Source organism: Platalea leucorodia (genome assembly GCF_965183815.1).
Source record: "Platalea leucorodia genome assembly, chromosome: 1".
NCBI classification, from domain to species: Eukaryota; Metazoa; Chordata; class Aves; order Pelecaniformes; family Threskiornithidae; genus Platalea; species Platalea leucorodia.
This window is the reverse complement of record NC_138823.1, coordinates 56,680,027-56,700,194: the sequence shown is the minus strand read 5'-3', so window position 1 is coordinate 56,700,194 and position 20,168 is coordinate 56,680,027. Positions and strand designations below refer to the sequence as shown.

Below are 20,168 nucleotides of genomic sequence, written 5' to 3'. Positions count from 1 at the left end.
TCGCCAAGGAAACACGGCCTTCTCCCCAAAAAGTTACCGCTGCGTTTCGCCTCGCCCCTCCTGCTCCCCTCCCAGCTCGCACCGCTTTCCTGAGGGAGATCCACAGCGGGGTGGCCTTAACCAACAGGCTAGGCATCATGCCACAGAGTAAACTTGAAAACAAGAAAACCAAAACACAACTGGAACAAACCCTGGATTTGAATGAGAGAAGCCAGGAGATCGTTGCCTAAGGGACTGAAACATTTGGACAGTCCCGTTTCTCTGAGCAACTACATTTTCACTAAGTTGCAGCTGAAAAAAGCAAAAATCTGTTTCGCAGACCCTGATAATGGGAAATCATCTTTCCGTGAAAACACAGGCTAACCCTCAGAAGCATCTGTCTTCAGGTCTCCTCATGAGATAGGATACCGCCAAAATATTTTCAAATTATCACAAAAATGTTTCTGCTGATGCTTGCAGAGGATGAACTTTGTTTGTTTTACAGTGAACACACCGGAACCCGGACACCCATGGCCCCCGAGGCCGCCCTGCTCCCCGGCCCCGGCCGCCGCAGGCTCCGAGGCCCTGGCTCGCCCCGAGCACCCGCCGAGGCGCCGCGTACGCCCGCCCCAAGCTCCAGCTGTGAATCCGCCCGGTTGTCTCCCTCCTCCCAACTGTTTTTGTCACCTGCGTGTTGCCGAATGCAGCCAACGCTCCTGCAACCCAGTTTATCTTTTCTGTTCTTTATGAAATACTCCTAATTATTCATATCCCATACTTCTAAAAGTCTATATTAGGTTTTCCCACTACGTATGTTACTTTTTATTACTCTTAAGTATCCGATGGAAGTAAACTCGTACCCACTTACTAGTTGTTAACACCTTGCAGCTTTATCCATTTTTTCCTTGTCTTTTTAAGCAGATAATACAGATTTCTGTATTATTTTTAAAATTTTACAGCTACTTTCAGAAGAGTATTTTACTTTCAGAAGAATACCACATTTGCATTTTCCTCAGAACATCTTCAGTTCTGGGTGATGTCAAGAAGATATTCCTATATGAAAGCAGGAACACCTTCTCCTCCCACAGGTACCTAACAAATTAAAAGTGGAAAAAGAGTTAACGGGGCAGGAACTACCTATTAATTGGTTTTACTATGCTTGAGTTACTATGACTTTATTCTTGATTGGAACTAGCAGTGATGCGCACAGGGGAAGGAGCCTGCTGCCCGTACAGTCTCTTCTTCAATGCCCGTTGGTTCTCCATCGCAAGAAAGGTACCCTGGGCGCTCATGCAAGCAGAAGGAATAAGCCCTCTGGAGTAGTTCACCTAGTAATTAAAAATCAGTTCAAACCAAGTACTTTAAATCTCTTTTCCGGGTAACCAGGTCTCGTGCCTAAGCCCCATTTCTTTCAGAAGTAATTTCACAGACATGAGATCCCAAGCGTTCTTGAATAATTTACGGACTGGAGGGTAACAAATCTTTTTCATGAATATCTGTAACCTCCTACTAATAAATAATTAACTGTCTGCTCATTAACAGTAGGAAGAATAAGAAAGCGTTAAATTTCACAACACGGGAATTTTTTTTTTTTTTTTTTAGTTTCATTGAGCCTCCTTAAGGTATTTCAGGAATGCTAAGATTTGATATAGCAAGTGTTATAATATTAAGAATTGCCAACTAATAACATGACCAATAAAATTTATTAAACATTATATTTACAACTATTTACATATCCTTCCATAGATTAATATTAAAATAGACAATATACAATTTAAGAATTTTCATTCAAAGGCATTTTGTTGGAAAAAATAGGCTCTATTACGAGACCACCATATAAGAGCAAAAGGTTTTTTTTGTTTTACACAAAAATATTTTCAGTATAGTAAGTCATAGGTATGGCATTACAACAGCAGACTAATATGAAATATGATTTTGTAAGTATTACAATTGTTTAGGTATCAGTTACTGAAGTAAAGGAGTAAAGAGTTCTGTGAAGCATGCAATACAGTTCAGTTTCAATTCTTTTACAGTTATGGTGATGAAACAAGCAGCTAAATCAAACACATGCCATACAAAAAAGAACTGCCAACCAGGAACACACTACACTTAATAAAAACTACAACTTTGGTCCAATAAAACATTAGACAAAAACAGTTTTACAGTTAAAATATCTATTTTATACAGGTTTGAACATTAATTACAAGACTATTTACATTTGCACAATATGTATAAAATAAATTATTTAAAAATGAAGACAATATTACATCTTTTTCCAAAAAGAAAACTGTACAGTAATTTACAAAATATAATAAGATTAATAGACTATTTTCCTCCAAGTCTTACATTTTCTTCCACAGGCTTTTTCATCATTTTTCTGTGGGAGTTCAGCTGTTACTGAAGTTTCATAATACAAAGCTTTATAGCAGATTTTAAGTATCATTTGTTTTTTGGTGGCTGTTTTAGTTATTAACAGCTTCCAGCGCTGTTAACTCACCACGTTTCGTCATCTTTTTCAGCAATAAGCGCTAAAGCTATAGGCAATTTTAAAATACAGATAATGGCATTTACTGGGAAACTGACTTTAAGATTAGCATCCATCTTCTGTGTTTGAGCGAGAGCCCGTGCCACACTTCTCTGAAGGAACACCTGAATGATTGAGAAAGGTAGTATTCCACAGAATTAAGTGCTCTGTCTTAAAAGAAAAATACCTTTGTGTATCACTGCACCTCAGTTTCTAGTTGCCCAAGGGAAAGGGTGAGCCAGAAGATGCTAGTTGTCATATTGGCGTCAATTCAAAGTCATCATTAACATCAACAAGAGGAACGTAAAACTCCTGAATTTCATAAATGCTGATAGATTTGTATGTAGCAGGATCAAGTTCTTGTAGTTTAAGCTGCCACTCCAGTCTCTGCACTGCATTTAAAGCTGCTGCTTCATGCTGCTGCCTCATCAAAAGGCACGTCTATTTTAAAATTGAGAAAGAAGTTATTTCAATGTTTGAAAAAATATTGCAACAAGTTTGAAAATAGAAAAAAATATCTAGGAGCCTCTCTGGTGGTAGTAAGTAATTTCCCCACTATGTATTTAGAAATCTGCAGATTATTCCGTTAAGCTATATAGCAACAAAGGTTAGTTTTTTATACTGCTAGACCCTCCTTTATGTTGCCCTTAAAACCTCTATGATAGCCTACAGTATTGCATACAAATCTACTATTTATTCATCTCACCTTCGTAGTGACATTAGAGGTTTTGTTCTTTTTTTTTTTTTTTTTTTAAAGTGGAAAGACAAAGAAGTGTACCTTTAATTTGTCAAACTTATCGTCAACGTCCTGTAACCATGACATAAACTGTCTTGCATTAAATCGATCCCTCACTGATGTTTTGCTGTCATCAGTCTGCAAAAAAAAAAAATTATTCAAACTGTAGGTTATTTGATGATTCAGTCTTAAACATACTTTAAAACATAAAACCTGCTTTGTGGGACCTTCATAAACAATGCTTCAGACGGAAAAATAAACTCTGAGTCAAAGTATCAAGGTATATATGAACATATATGTTGACCACCACTTTCACTGTGAGCCAGCTGCTCACTAAAAATGGGTATTTTCAGATTCCCTCAAGCTATTTACTGTACTCTATTTTTGAAATTTAGAGTAGGAGGCTTAAAGATTTATGCCTTGAAGTCTTAATCAGTACAAGGCAGATCCTTCCACAAAATTGCTATCTCTTTGTTCTCTTTAAAATTCAGTAACAAATTAAATGAATATTCCCTCAGGAAAGCAAAAAACATTAATAAAGGAAAACTTAAGCAGCCTGACTTAACTGGCTACACAAGTATTCAAAAGTAATTATAATAAAAAAAAAATATTTTTACCACCAAAATCTCCAAAAGGAGATTAAAAAAAGTGAGCAGACATGTCTTAATGTCCTGCTCAATGAAACAATTAAAAAACCCCCAAAAACTATTTAATAAGAATCTGGAATGTCACATCTGCCCATCGTGAGAAACTAGATACTCTACAGATGGTCCTAAAGCCAGACTATGCCAATTTAACATTTAAATAATAATCACTAAATAGAAGCTGCTGCTGTCACTTTTTTAGGAAAAAAGACACTGCAGGAGTTTGTACACTGTAGCAATGGACAAGAACAAGAAAAAAACCTGCAAAGACTGAAATCTCTGTAAAACAGCTGAGATTTCAGATATCGAGGACAGCTCAACAAGTTGGTTCTAGAAAGAGCCTTCAACACCACTGATCTTGTAAACCTGAACTGTAGGCCTTTAGGTGAGCCGTGACCAGCTAACAGTCTGTTCGCCAGAAACTGGGCCTTTTCCCTCCCCTATCTCTGGTTTGGCCCATACGACCGCTAAGTGTGATTCTCAAGGTCTGCCCAATATGCACGACCGTAAAGGCAAGCCTCCAAAGACTCAGAAATCCCACAAAACCGTTTCTGAGGTGGTCATTTTCTGCAAAATAAACGAGATCTTTGCTTACAAACCTTGCCCAGCTATTTGCTCAAATACAAGAAAAATTTCATCAGAAACATTTCTTCATTGTGGAACAAACTTGAGAGTTGCTAGTGGGGTAACAGCGAAGCGGCAGAATGCATTACAAGAGAATGGTTTCTTACGCATCTACATTCTTCCCATGAAGCAAATTTAAATCAAAGCATCAAGTTGGCAGTTTAAAACATTGATTTCAATTATAATAAAAAATATATTTAATACTTTGTTGAACATTATGTGCAGTATTATCATTTTCTAAGAAAGATTACCACAGACTGAAACATAAAGCTGTTGAGGTAGTGAGGAGGAAGGAGAGGCATTTTACTACTACTATTGTCATTATATAGATGGTCAAAAAAGCTGTACTACTTGGGGGGGGAGGGTAACCCACAACATCTTCTCCCCCCATAAAGATTCCTTGTGTTTCACAGAATTCAAACATAGAATCAGCTCATTTAAAATCAATTGTAAAATGTTAACTATAAAAATGCAGTTATATGCATAACTCAGATGCATCTCAAATTTCCAAGAAGCTCAAGGCCTCTAAATTGGGGCAGAAAAAAAGCAAAGGACATTCTGAACTTCAGAACTAACCATGATGATACTTGGACTGTTAACAGAAGAGGAAAAAAAAGCTCATTTTTGTCCTATCAGTTAGATTTACTAAGGAAATGATGATTTAAAAATTTGTGGGTATAAAGCTTAAAATGGGAGAACAATACAGTCTCCATAAAACTGCTGTCTCCTGCTGAATCACCTCATTGTGCATAGCTCTAGTTCTTTAAAGATGGGAAAAAAAATGTAATAACACACTGAGGAAATAGGGGAAGTTGTAATAATTCTATAAGGGGCTGCAGGTCTAAAGTAGAATTCCACATATGTTGGAAGTAGGCATTTCATTTTAAAATGCCCAACATCCAATACATCAACACTTTTATTATATCTGTAACATCAAATTTCTTCCTTGCATTATTGTGCTCCTCACAGTCACTGAAACAGGTTCTGAATGCTGTTTCCATTTTTGTTAGTTAGCAGACCTGTTCACAAAATACTGACACCATAAAATTATATTCTCTTAGAGATATGGCTGCAGGAAGCCTCTGAGCGGTACTCCATAAAAGGGATGCAGATTATAAAGTATACTGTTCATTTTAGGTTTTAATCAGGAGCTAAATACCAACATCGAACATGTAAATAACATGGCGCATGTAAATAATATGGAGCTTGAGGTGATTTTGAAAAAAATAATTTCATCTGGCAGCGTTCAACATTTCACTGTTGGTCATCTGGTTTTTATGGAACAATTCTAATGACTGCCTTACAGAGAGGAGAAAAGTATTATGTGAATATCTCCACAAAGTATTTCCAAATTTCATGAACCAATCTCATCACTTCACACACTATTGCATTCTGATTCTCTGCACTAGTGACAAAAATGATCTTCTATTCTGATAATTTTGTTGTTGTTTAAGCTATATTTGTGAGCTTTCAAAATATGTTCTGATTGAAATTTGATTTCATAAAAACCAGCAGAGTAATGTTCTCATTAATTTCTGGAGGTGAAAGAAAACCAGACATGGTACAAAAGAGAAAACCAGCGTACATATACCCATATCCTCTTGATAATGTACACCCAAATGGGGCCTAATCAAAGGAACAATCTATAATGTGCAAAATCTTAATTCCAGACAAATCAATGACATTTTCAGTATGGGAATATAGAATTATCTCCAAACACTCCTTTTGAGTCAGGCTAGAAAGACCTTTTTGTCTTAAATTCTGAAATACATCTCTTTACCTGAGCATCCAGAGGCACATTATAAACCTCGGCATCCAGCAGAACAGTACAGGCACTGAACGGTAGTGTTTGATTAGCTAGCGTTCTTGCTGCTCGGTAATGAACACGTAGAACTTCTTGTTCGTTAGAAACAATAAGCTTTTCCTAATTGAATAAGATATCAACATATAAATATACATTTGGTAAATTAAGCATTTCAGTTTGATTCCTAAAAATGTCCATTCATTTAAACATTTCTTTTTAGGGCATACACTTTTGAACAGTGTGAGAAATGGGCTGGTGGAGGGACGAGCGGTTGTTCATCTAATCAAATCCAAAATTTCAATTTAATGATGCAAAAAGTGTTCCCTGAATGTCAGAACTGAAAACACCTTCTCCCTCACTACCACTGTTGGCTGAATGTCATGCCCAGATTTTCCACTTAGTGCTACTGAGGCAAGTTCTAGCTAATGAAGAAGATGAAAGGTATGAGGAAGCACATGGTTGGGATATAGGTTTGTGGGTCTTGACTGTATTAAGATTTTTGTCACATGCTTGTCATGCCAGGCACAATGGCCAAGCAAACTGAAGAAGAAATATAATCTGCAGGATAACTTAAATAATGTTTAATTTTTTACATTTATTTATTTTTTCTTTAAACAACATGCAGAAACTCCATAAATCCGTAGCTGGACAAAGATTCCTTCCTGAACTGAGACAAGAAAAATATAGCTCACTTGGCCAAACTTGACTGATAGTTGTATAAAGTGGATTTGATTTGAAGAACAGTTTATTAGAGCAAAATAACTAAAAATATGCAGAGTTTTATAAGACATGAAAGAATGCACGTGTGTGTTTATTGTTCTGCAACATAATGGCTCTAATTTTTATCAAAAGAAAAGAAGGTGGATTATAAAAAGCTTGGAAAACAGAAAAAGCAGCATCTTCCTTTGGTTACAACTAATTTCTTTTCAGTCAGAACTTGAACCATGTTTGCGTTCTTTGTGCTTGTTATTTTATACCTAGCTTTACACTGAAATACTGAATTCAAGTAAAACCCCTCCCTCAACTGGTTTGTTAAGCCGCATTGAAATCAACATAATCAAAAAACTACCACATCGGGTTTTAATGAGCCAGCTGCTGGTATAAATGTGTGGAAACCCTTAAGACACATTCCTCATGAGAAAGGGGGTCCTGCCTGTGTCCACAAGCAATCTGGCTCACAATACTGACAAGATATCTTAATCTAGGCTGCCAAGGAAAAAGGTTTGGGCAACCTAAAAATAAAGAATACTCTTAAACCAGGAATATTTTCTCAATTTCTGTGTTCAAATTCAGTTAAGCCTACAGATGTAGTTATAATTTTAGGCAGTTTTTGCAAGCAGAATATTGCAAATGATGTTTTAGTCTTAGAGCCACATGTGTCTTCTACCAATACAGACTTTACTCTTGCTTCAATTCTTTTAACTCAGCCAATTTGGTTCTGAAGTCTACAACGATTATTAGCTTTCAAAACTAGAGTCTGCAGCTTTCTTCCCACTCCCACTGCCCCTGGGAAAAATGCGGGCCACATCTTAGAGCAATTAACAGGAAAAAACTGCTATCTTACTGACTTAAGTATTCTGCTAACAGCTGTCCAAAACATTTTTTTTGTATTTACAAGTTTCTCCAATTCATAAATTTGGATAGAAGGCAGATTACTTCTAAAGCATTGTTAAATTGAGCAAAATACAGTCTATCCATTGAAAAAGAAAAAACCCTAAAGCTGAAAGTTGGGAAATAAAAAAAAAAAAAAAAGATACTTCAGTCTCACCCTTTCAATACTGTGCTGTAAACGTAGTTTCATCCTTACAACCTCCTGTTGTTTAAATAGTTCCTTAAGTGGGTCCGACAGTGAGGGAGGTGGTGTAATCTGTGGAAAAAGTTTTATAAATAGTACAGTGAATATGTATTGAACATATGTTTAACATGGCCTGTATGATTTGAGCAGTTATTAAACAAACAAACAAACCCATAAGCAAGGTATTTTTTAGGGAAAATGGGAATTTTGTACATTCCATTAATTATGTGACTTCAATCCATTTGCAATAAAAGGTTTTAAGGATTCTTTACCATGAAGTTAATAAACCGTACTGAAATGGCATTTCAAACTGTTTAGTGCTTTTAACCAGTCATTGTCAGCATGCCATAGCTGTTCTTTAAACAGGCTATACATTGGTAGATAGTAAAAATACAACTTGCTTTCAATTTTAAGGACTCTTTAAAGCACAACTGTTCATTTTGAGAAGTTAAAAACTGCCTAGCCAAATACAAGAGGAAAGTAAGAAAAAGAAAAATATTGCTAAAAAAAAATAAGTCGATGTACCTGTACAGCGTCACTGGCATTTTATATGGCATAAAAGATAACCAACCATATTCCTAATCTTACAATCATGCAGAACGCAGGCAAGCGCAAAAAATACACTAGAGCCCCAGGCAGTGGCTTGGAAAAGTGTTTCCTCCTGTCAGTTATTGAAATACGTTGTTTTTTTTTTTAAAAGCTTATGCCTAAAAATAATAGTAAAAACCTCAAATAGACTTGAATGAGCTATCAGCACTGTTATTGATTGGCTAGACTCTAAACATTTTGCATTTTTAGTCAATTACAGTAAACAACTGCTATTACCGTCCTGACTGAGCTGTATGACAAACACTGAAAAGGCACCTGGAGCCCTCATGGCAACTGCAGAAATCAGATGTTTCTTGAGAAGTAACTAATAAACATCTTGGGAGTTTTAAGGCTCCACCCAAAGTTTACTTTTCTTTATGCAAATTCTGTCTGACAGTTCAGCATGGTTTTTAACAACTGCTAGATGTAAGAGCATTGATACCGCTTTGGAAAGACTCATCAAAACTAAATAAAATACTGTTTACTACCACTGATACTCAGAAACCACAGCTGAAATACATACCCTACAGGTATTATACTCTACCTTGTACCTAACACAAACACATAGACATAAATAATTCCATTCAATAATATGAATCCTGTAACTGTCAAGAAATAATAAATCCATTATGGAAATATGGACACATTGCGTTACTAGTATCAACGGTGCACCTGGACGCTCCAGTAACAAAGCGATTTATCTGCCAAAAATTACTCCATTATTGTTACCTTGGAAAATTATTTCAGGACAATTTTTCCCCAACTGGAAGTTAGCCAGTGTCTTTGGAATTAGAGAACATCTTGAATAACTAATTGCAGTTCATTCCTTAAGTTATTATTTGGTATAAAATGACATTCAAGTCCTTCACATTCCAAACTGCTACGGAAGATACGACTTCACTTCTCTCAATGAAAATGGCTTGGCTCCCAAACCAGCGAGTAACGTTTAGGGCATATGCCGTTTTGTATAAGTCATTGGTATTAAAAACAAACACAACAACAACAACAACAACAAAACAAACAAAACAAACCCAAAAAACAAAACCCAAACAACTCACAAACACCTACTGGAATAATCTGTCTCAATCATAATGGATTTCAGCATGTTTAAGTTCAGCCCGAGATATACTGCAGTCTAGTTTTGCCTGGAAACTTTGCATTCAGGGCACAGTACAACAGTCCTGTCATAGTCTTTTAATAAAATAAGATGTTTGTAGCAACACCAAGCTTTTATTTAATTAATTTTACTAAACCCAAAAAGAGCTCTCAGAAATCTCAGTGCTTTTGTTAATAGAGACGCACACAGCATAATAAGCAAGATAAACAATCTGTCTATAAATACTCTGAGTTTATGCAGCAAAGTTATCCAGAAATAAAAATTTCAGAGCTGGCAAGCATCCATATCACCTGAACAATTTCAAAAGTTTTTATAAAATGTTACTCCTTTAAATTTACAGACCGTTTACTTTTGCAACAAAATTAAGAATCAATACCACATGAAATAAGTGGAAAGGACCTAATTATCTCGGCAGCGAACCTGTGCGGACTTTTTATTTGAACGTGTAAGAGAGCTCCGCGTCCGTGAAGCTGCTGCGCCACCGCAGCTTTTATGAGAAGTCTTTTTCAGCCCGCGGAACTGCTCTGTTAGATGGCTGCTTTGGCCGGCCGGCCGCACCGACGCTCCCCCGCCACCGCTACAAGGAGGCGGCCACCTCCCCCCGCCGCAGCCGCCGCCTCCCGCGCAGCAGGCGGCGCCCGAGCGCTGGGGACGGGCAGGGGGCGGCCCGCGGGCAGGGGGACACCCGCCCCCGCGCCGGGGGTGAGGGCCGAGCCGCGGCCGGACCCAGGGAGGCCCTCGGCGCCGCTCCGCCCGAGCACTAAGCGCCAGCAGGGCGAAAAGCTGCCTCTGCGGCAGCTACAGGTTTTTGTGATCCCGGAGATCATTCGTGCCGCTGTCTGAATGAATCATAGAATCGTCAAGGTTGGAAAAGACCCTTAAGATCATGGAGTCCAACCGTTAACCTAGCACTGCCAAGTCCATCTATACCATGTCCTCGAGCACGGCATCTATGTGTTCTTTAAATACCTCCAGGGATGGAGACTCAACCACTTCCCTGGGCAGCCTCTTCCAATGCCTGACTGCCCTTTCAGTGAAGAAGTTTTTCCTAATATCCAACCTAAACCTCCCCTGGCGCAGCTTGAGGCCGTTTCCTCTCGTCCTGTCGCTTGTTACTAGGGAGAAGAGACCGACCCCCACCTCGCTACAACCTCCTTTCAGGTAGTTGTAGAGAGCAATAAGGTCTGCCCTCAGCCTCCTCTTCTCCAAACTATAAACAACCCCAGCCCCCCCAGCCGCTCCTCATAAGACTTGTGCTCTGGACCCTTCACCAGCTTCGTTGCCCTCCTCTGGACACGCTCCAGCACCTCGATGTCCTTCTTGCAGTGAGGGGCCCAAAACTGAACACAGTACTCGAGGTGTGGCCTCACCAGCACCGAGTACAGGGGCACCATCACCTCCCTGGTCCTGCTGGCCACACTATCCCTGATACAAGCCGGGTGCCATTGGCCCTCTTGGCCACCTGAGCACACTGCTGCCTCATGTTCAGCCGGCTGTCAACCAAAATGTATGAACATTTCACTCCAGTCAGCCCTATACTGCCTTCCGAAACAAAGCTAAATACGGTACTGAATTTGTTTACATTAATTTATGAAATTGGGAATTTTTTCCTCTCTTAGAAACACCGGAGGAACGAGCCTCGCGCTCTTGACGTCTGCAAACAGGATTAGCACCATCTCCCTCCACCTGCTGGAAATCCCAACTTGTGACCCAGCACTGGATTTGGACGGAGGAAGTAAACTTTCTGGTCTCAAAGGAAACTGAAGTTAAAGGTTTCAAGGCAAGAACAGCCAGAGGAGCCTCTTGGATCTTCTAGTCAAAGAGATGGTTAGTAGAGAGACCATAAAAAGCGTATAGGGAAAATATGAACGTGTATGCTGGACTTGCAAGAACAGAGCATGAAACCGAGTGCCACAAGGAGAAGGTGACCTCAGTTCCTTGTATAACCAGAATAAGTTACCAAGCTAGTTTAAGGGCCCAGACTCTCTACAGAAAAGAGGGAAACTGCGGAGCCCTGCCTTCGAGGGCGTTCTCTAATCCCAGTCTGAGAAGCTACCCAGAAAAGCTGGGCAGAACTCAGCCCCTCACCGCTTTGCTCCGCTTCACTAGAAGGCAGCCATCGGAACAGGTTTGTTCGGGGATAGCTAAGGTTCAAGACGTACCCTCACCATCTCCAACACATGAAAATCAATTAAGAAAGTTTCTTCCATGCCTTGCATTCTACATAACAACTACAAGAACACCAACTCTTCACTCTATAAACCTTCAATCCTCATTTGTGCCCATTACAAAAAAGAGCAACACTTAAGCTAACTCAGATTCACACATACACAAAATTTCTGCAATTATTTTCACACATCCCTATTATCTCCCCTCGCCGATGCCACCCAAATCGACTGGCCCGCTCTATTGCTATAGTATTTCATGCATTTAGGAAGCAAGTTTCTGGTAGCAGCACTAAAATAAGCTTTTGCCACTTAAGTTTCTACAGCAATGCCAGAGAGACTGGACAGAATCCCTTCTACGAGAAACATGTCTGCTAGATAGCCATCGCAAGCTGGAAATGAATCATCTTGCTATCTCTTCTCAGGAGGCAGTACAGATAAAGATGACCGAACCCCACAGAACATACTGACGTAGCAATCTGAAAGGCAACATAGCTAAGTACAACTTAAATTTACTCTGTTAGAAAATTCAGATCTGTTTGCTTCTGCTTTGAACTGACCTGATGTCTCCTGTATTATGTTTTGTATTTGCATTGGTGAGAGGGAAGCCACAATTCATACGTGACTGTCCTTACAGCCTTGGGTGATATAGGCCATAAATTACAGTATATAAACAAGGCTGTGGAAATCAAACTTAAGCACACCATCTCCTGGTTCCCACCTACAGGATGTTTGAAGTTCATCAGATAAACTATAGTGCATCATTAAAATTCCAATGCAGAGAACACAAACTATTCCAAGTCCCGGAGTGTCAGAGCTAAATATATTGTCTTCATGTAGCCCTTCACACAGTGATATCTAAAATATGGGAATAATTTCAGAAAGAGTATCAACTTTCACGTAGCCTGTGTAAACTAATAAGGCAAAAATCAGGTTAACAGAGAATCATTAATGAACCAGCTAAGAAAAAATTAAAAAAAACCAAACAAAAACAAAAAAAAAACCCCAAAACCCAGAGAGGTCATTTTACAGTTGCATATTAAATTAAGCATTATATGCATAACAACATGTACATGTTATTAATATTCCACAACTGTAGAGAGACTAGGCATAGGCCTTATTTTCACGTTGTTGGACAATGTGTGCAATATATAAACAAACATTCATTTCTGAGCATGAAATGATCTCTGGTTTCACAATACTCCTTTTGATGGTATTTGTAATGGGAACTACCATGAATGTGACTTTCAGTGGTGACAAACTAAAATTATTAAATTGTATACACAAGCAAGCTCTGCAAAGACGTTAATTCTGAACTACCGGTAATTTTTTAAATGGTATCTTTTTTCTGGAAAGAAACATGAAGAATTTTATCATAATTTGTATTTACCCATGACAGTAATTAAACAAAGCATTTAGCTGCACTGTAGATGTTTTTTTCAGACAAACAAAACTAAAATGCTTAAAATATCTCCCTCGTTAGATTACAACTCATGCTGCTTTCTTACACTTTTACTCCTAATAAACACCAATTTCCTAATAATTTATTCTAGCTTCTCAGCATTTTTCTTCCTTCCCTTTTGCTCCTACCAGCATGGAGTAAAAAGCTTCAGCTGTTCTTTCTACAACTGTAGAAAATTAGCAGTACCATGAACGCATAGACAAAACAAGTAATGGTTTAAAACATCAGCACCACCAGAACATGTATGTGTAGGGAAGCAACTCAGAATTCTAAATGAGATAAAAATCAATAACTGTAATCCTTCAAGCATCTATTCACATTTTTTAGAGTTTTTTTTTTATTTATTTTTCAACAATTAAAAGCCATGAGAATGGGGAGTACACATTCACCTCAGATATTTACTGAACATAAGTTACCCAAGAATTTGCACTACCTATATTTATTCTCATGAACTGCAGAGTCCCTATTATACACAGCAAGAGAGACAGGAAGGAAGGATGAGGCAACGCTTTAATACCAAGTCAATAACCGTCCGTTTCTTGTAGTGCCTACACACATTGCCATTTGTGACAGGGAAATGAATTCTATTGCCCAGGTAGAAGATAGACTAGGGAAAAATACATGTTGTGCTTCTCCACTTTCTGCTTATCCCAAATTAAGCACTGAAGTGTGATGCCAAATCAGCAAGTTGTAGCTTGGAAACAGTATGTACTTGACTAGCAGCTGCTATAAAAAATAAAAATCTCTCTGCTTCCGGTGATAAAGATGGATTATACAAGCTGCAACGGCTATTGAAAAAGATTTCTAGGCTGGGGAGGGCTGACAGCCTGGTACCTTGTAGCAAAGCTTACTATACATCCTAGCTTACTTACAGACCAAATAAAAGGGTCATCTTACCCACATCTTTCCTCAGACTATAACTGATTAACTAATTTCGAAGAACTGTGGTCACCATCAAACAAGAGAGAACTTACTTAACATTAGAGGATACACGTATTAATTCTCTTGGGCAGACATAGGGGGCATAGTGGAAAAATGAGAGGAAACAGCTTATATGGGGATTATGACTACTTCTGGAATGAAGTAAACAAATTTTTAAATTTACTTTTATATATTAAATTTGAGTGTTCATTGCTTAATCAAAAGAATCTTCAAACTCTATTGGAAAGAGCTAAGGCAGCATCTCAAGTAGGGGCAAGCTATCTTAACTAGTCCATTCCGAAATATGAAAGCTGAAGACTGGATGCTTGGCTTGTACACATGAGACTTCATACACACAAACAGTTCAGTTTAGTAGGCATTTTTGCCATTCAAGGATTAAGATATTCTCCCTGTTCCTCCTAAACTCAGACTCTTCCTTAACTTGACACATCTTAAGTAATGGGCATACAATCGAATACTGCTGAATTCTGACATTATCGAGCTACTGTATGCCAGCCAAACAACTGCTAGCATGTACTCTCCTACTTAAAACTTTTGGTGATGGACTTAATATTTTAAAGCACTGCACATCCACCCCTCCTCCAAATGAAACAGCTTTGAATAATTCGTTTTAACCAAATTAACCAGGAGAAATTCGGAGATGCTCTCAACTGACTTCAGTTTTGAAAGGGTAGGCTTTACAGTAGTAAATACTTTGAAATATAATATTTGTCTCTGTGCCTTTTACAGGTGTCGTACATGATGGTTTGTCTTGTAATGACTGTGAAACCACTGTTTATATTTCCACTGAATGGGACTTTTAAATATGACATTACTGGTCAATATTAATTTGACATATGTCAACTTACTATTTTCAGCACAAGTGTTCAGAAGGAAGTTAGGAAGAATCTGAAAGTTACAAAAAATAAAACCAAAACATGCCTTTCATTGTACTGTATATTTAAAGACCATGTTACTTACAGTTGGGATGCATATCTTGCTCAAGGGATTGCCATCCAGTAGGTATGAGCCATTGAAGGTCACATATTCATCATAATATTGAGGTGCCTGAGGAATAACACTGCACAGTAATTTACGCTTCTCTTCTATTTTTTTTCTTATGTGCAAGTATTCAAAATATGGGTTTGCTCTCTCAGAACTGTATGGCTGAATCTCTTCAAGTTTCAAAGAATCAACAATAGCTGCTAGCGACTGCTGGGTCTTCTCCTTAGCTTGCAGTAAAGAAGGGTTCACTTGCACAGGCTGAGGCACACGCGACACCTTTCTTTTACGTGGATGATGTACCTGAGCATCGTCCTCTTCAGTTAATCTAATCCTTGCTTTCATAGATGCTGACGATTCAGACTCTTTTTCTGATGTCTGCGTGCAGCCAACAGGATTCTGCTTACCCTGGTTAGCAAGCATATTTGCTCTGTTCCTTGTGATTCTTTGAGGTACTTCTTGCTGTTCCACCTTCTGATCCTCAGCAATTTCTTCTTCTAGTTTAACTATTTGGCTGTATTTATGCACCTCTTCCTGTGTAATCTGTTGTGAACTATTTTCCAAATTAGATAAAGAGGAGTACTGTGGTGGATCATCTGTCAATGCATTTTCTCTGTCTGCAGTGCAGGGTTTTTTATTAGCTGATTCGTTCGTAATTCCCTTTGACATTCCTGAACTTAGCTCACAGAGATCAGCATCGGCTTTACTATCAACAGGCACTGAAACCAACTTTTCTTGTTGGCCTTTTTCATTTCTAATGTCTGAAGCATCTGCTGTGTTACTATCTATTTCACTCTGAGCATTCTTACAAACAAGTTTATTGAATGTATATGAATTTACACTTAATTGTGAACTGCTATCACTTTCAGGAATATCTTTTTCTAACGGTACCGTAGGTAAATCATTCACCCTTTCATAGCTCTGTGAAATATCCTTTGCAGAGCTCTCAGAATATACAGCAATGGGTGCATCAGCCTTCTTAATATTTGAAGGGAAGAAAGCATTTTCCATCTCTCTGGTACTAGTAGCATCTGTATCCAAAGCAGAGGCTGTAGTTTGAACAAGATTTTGTTGTACAAATGATGAATCTTGACTGCTAATGCCTGGCAAAGAAATGTGTTTAGACACATCTGGGAGTGGTTGGATAGGTAAAGAACAAGGCGAGTGTGAAGTCAAAACCGATGCAGATTCTTGAGAACTGGAATTTCCCTCAATTTCAGCATGCTGAGGCAAAAATTCAGATACTTGTTGCTCTTTTAACGTCCTGTTTTCCGAATTATGCATTGCTATAACACTGTTAGTGTCTTGCTCTGATACACCATAACCTGAGCTGTTAAACTCATTGTTTAATGAATTAAGTCTATCAAAAGGCACATCCCACGGTTTGGTTTGCTGAGTCACACCACTTTGACTACACGGCTCTAAATGCATATTATAGTCTTCTGAAGGGCTCATCTGAGCAGTATTTTTAATGGTACTTGTACCCGTCGTTGCCTGCTTGTTGCTAGCAGCTCCAGTCAGAGATGATGTAAAGTTTGACTGCAAACCAGACGTACTACTTTGAAAATCTCTTTCAAGCATGCTACGCGGTAGTTCTGGTTTAGGAGAAGTGCTGGCGTAAGTCTGAACTGATGGTGGAGCATTCTGATTATTTTCTTCTGATATTCGAGGCTGTTTGCTGTTTTCAGAAACAGCAGCAGGCATGCTGCATCTTCGAACCTCTACAACAGGTCTACACTCATTTAAAACCAGTTTAACATCTTCAACAGATGCTGATCTAATGTACGCTGGTGGAAGCCTGTTTGCGAAAGGTGGCTTAATGCGATCTGGCAACTCGGCAAGACCATCGGTCTCTTTTTCAAGAAGGGCTGGTGATTTGGCACTTGCCAAAAACGGTGATTGTGAAAAAGACGTTTGGGAATCAGAACCTTCTAGCATAAAGTCTGAGTCATATTCGATTACAGGCCTTGGAGTAGTTACTGTCGTATGGCAAGAATCCTCAGAGCTTGCAACTGAAACCATGGATACTGATCTGGAGCTCAGACCTGTCTTTTCACTTTCTGATTTGGGGGATCTATTTACATTATCTAAAACCAAGGAAGGCTTTATAACATTGACACTTCTTGTATCTACTGATTGTGATCTATTACTTGTAGCGTCTTTCTGCTGTTTTTCCTTCATGCAAACATCTGGCAGCTCTGAGCTTTTTGAACGAATCAGTTCTTTGCCTTTTACTTCAGCTAATGAGTGTTTTGGTTTTTCTTTCATCTTGTTAAGTTCTAAAGAAGTGCGGTTTCTTAAACGTTCCTTCTCTTTCTGTTTTATTTTTTCTTTATGTTTTCTATGCCACTGCTCTATTTCCAGATCTTTAAGGCTAAGCATTCTTTCGAAACTAGTTTGCATTAAATCATCATTGACTAATCTTTTTTCTTTAGGTCGAGCATCCTTTGCTGCAGGAGCTGGTTTAGGCTTAAGTTTCTCATGTTCGAGTTTTAGTTTAAGTAAGCTACTTTGATGCAGCTTATCTTTATGCTTGTCTCTCTCTTTGTATCGGTCTATATCTTTATCTTTTTTATCTTTCTCTCTACCATCTGGAGTTTTCAACAAATCATCTTTTGTTTTTTCTTTCAAAGATGATGGTTTGTCATGCGCTGTTTTATTACTTTCTGTAATACTGCATCTCCTTTCCTCTTGCATGTGTTTTGAGTTTGCTGCTGTTGAGATCTCCTTGTCTTTGGATTTGTCTTTTTTTTCAAGTTCCTTTTCTCTGTCTTTAGTTCTATTTTTTTCTGATTTAGTATACTCAGATTCTTTTTCAGACTGTTTGACTTTTCTTTCAGTACAGTGTTTTTCTTTGCTTTCAGCCCAATGTCTGTCTTTATCAGCCTTCTCTTTATCATGCTTCTTATCAGTTTTTTCTTTATTTCTTTCCTTGTCATCAAGTTTTTTAAGAGCACTCGTGCTTTTTATTTTATCATTTTCCTTATGGCATCTTTCTGCTTGCTGGAAATTGGGTTTCTCCTTTACTTTCTCTATATTTTCATTTACTTCTGCTTTTTCTTTCTCCGTCTTGTATTCATGTTTTACCTTTTTCTCTTTTTCTCCATTTTTTCTTTCTATCTTTTCAACATCTTTTTCTTTGGCTGAGGTTCGCTTTTCAGTCTTTTCTTTATTTTCCTTTAAATTCTTTTCCTGCTTTTCAGTATCTGTTTCTTTTTCTATTAAATGCATGCTGGCTGCCTCCTCTTTAACACCAAAGCAGAACAATTCCATTTCTTTATCTGCAAGCGTAATTTCTTTTTCTTCTTTTGTATCTTTTACTTTTTCATCTTTCAGAAACTTCTCATTTTCCTTTTTGTTCTTCTCTTTCTCTCTCTCCTCTTTAGCATTTCTCTCTTTCTGGAATTGCCTCTCCTTAACTAACTTATCTTCTTTTGCCACAGCTTTTTCTAGCTTTGATTTTCTGTCTGAAGAAAGGGATTCATGTTCTATATTTAACAACATATCTTCATTTTCATCACTCTTGAAAAAGTTCTCTTTCCAAAATTCTCTGTCAAACTCAATACTTCTCTGAACCTCTTTAACATTATCTTTATGTTTATGTTTTTCCTTTTCCCCATCCTGTTCCTTTTTGTGCTTGTCCTTTTCTCTTTCTTTGTGCCTTAATTTATGCTTTTTAAGTGTTTTACCTTCCTTGTCAATCTTTCTCAGAGTATACTCTGAATTCTCAAATGTTGAGCTGTTATCTTCCTCTTTAATTTTAGGACTAGATTTTTCACCAAATTCTAAGTGAAAATCTTTCTGATGATGCTTGCTTTTTTCTTTGTGCTTGCAAGATTTGCCACTAGAACTTTCTACTAGAAATTCAGAATCAGTGTTGTGATCATACCGAACTAATTCGGATTGCAATGTTATTTCGGAACCTCCTGGTGATAAGCAAGTTTTGGTGTTTTCTTGCTTTAATGCTGTTGACTGCTTTTCACTTAATCCACAGGGATGCTTCGGAGATTTGCCAGCAGTGATATGAAACAGATGTAAAGAAGAATCTTCTTTTGGGGTGAAAGACTTCTTAAAGGTTTCTTCCTCTCTAGTTTTATCTAAAGAATCTAACCCAGAAGTAGCTATATTTGTTACTCTAGCATTTTCTTTTTCTTGCTTTAGTTCTTGATTCTCTTTATTTTTGCTCTGATTTTTTACTTTCCTTTTAACTTTGCCTTTTTGCTTGTGTTCATTTGTAACCATATATTCTTTCTTTACTCTCACGTCAGAATTTGATGTCTCTGAAATAGAGCAAGGAGAGACTATCTTCTTGTCCTGAAGTATTTCTTCATCTGAACTTTCAGAACTTGAATACAGAACTCTAGATGGTTTCTGCTTTTTGCTTTTAAATGATTTTGAAAAGACAACTTTTTCTTGTTTCACAAATAAGCTGTTCTTTTCCACTTCAGTCTCATCCTCTTTCCTCAGGTCTTTTCTAAGAATATGTCTGTCATCAATCATTTTTTTCATTTCATCTTCGTCATCATCTTTAAACTCATATTCATCAAGAGCAGATGGAGGTGGTGCCTTACTAGGGACCATTTGTTTGCTGTCATTGGCTACAGAGTCCTTTTCTACTTCTGAATCAACATTCCCCTCAACACTGGAAGGATTTACAGATGGAGCTTCTTCAGAATCTAGAGTAAGAAAACAAAAAATTACTTGAGTACTGATGGGACATTCTTCACACTTCAGTTCAGGACAAAATAGCTCAGTTCAGCAGTCACACTGCTATACAAATGAAAAAAGAAAAAGACCACTCAAAACA

General features: G+C 38.0%; 1 protein-coding gene across 3 annotated transcripts in view; it reads right to left on the bottom strand.

Annotated features, from left to right (window-relative positions):
• Positions 1-1,697: 1,697 nt before the first annotated feature.
• ANKRD12 (ankyrin repeat domain 12) overlaps positions 1,698-20,168 on the bottom strand; it is a 48,100-nt gene continuing 29,629 nt past the window's right edge. Inside the window, exons 2-6 of one of the 3 annotated variants that reach the window (XM_082316196.1) lie at positions 15,341-20,037; positions 8,080-8,178; positions 6,288-6,431; positions 3,282-3,377; positions 1,698-2,944 (exon numbers count right to left, since the gene is read on the bottom strand). In XM_082316196.1, the coding sequence (XP_082172322.1) occupies positions 2,759-2,944; positions 3,282-3,377; positions 6,288-6,431; positions 8,080-8,178; positions 15,341-20,037 (5,222 nt within the window). In that variant the 3' untranslated portion in view covers positions 1,698-2,758. The remainder of the gene's footprint in view (positions 2,945-3,281; positions 3,378-6,287; positions 6,432-8,079; positions 8,179-15,340; positions 20,038-20,168) is intronic. The other 2 variants (XM_082316194.1, XM_082316195.1) reach the window with 2 other exon arrangements.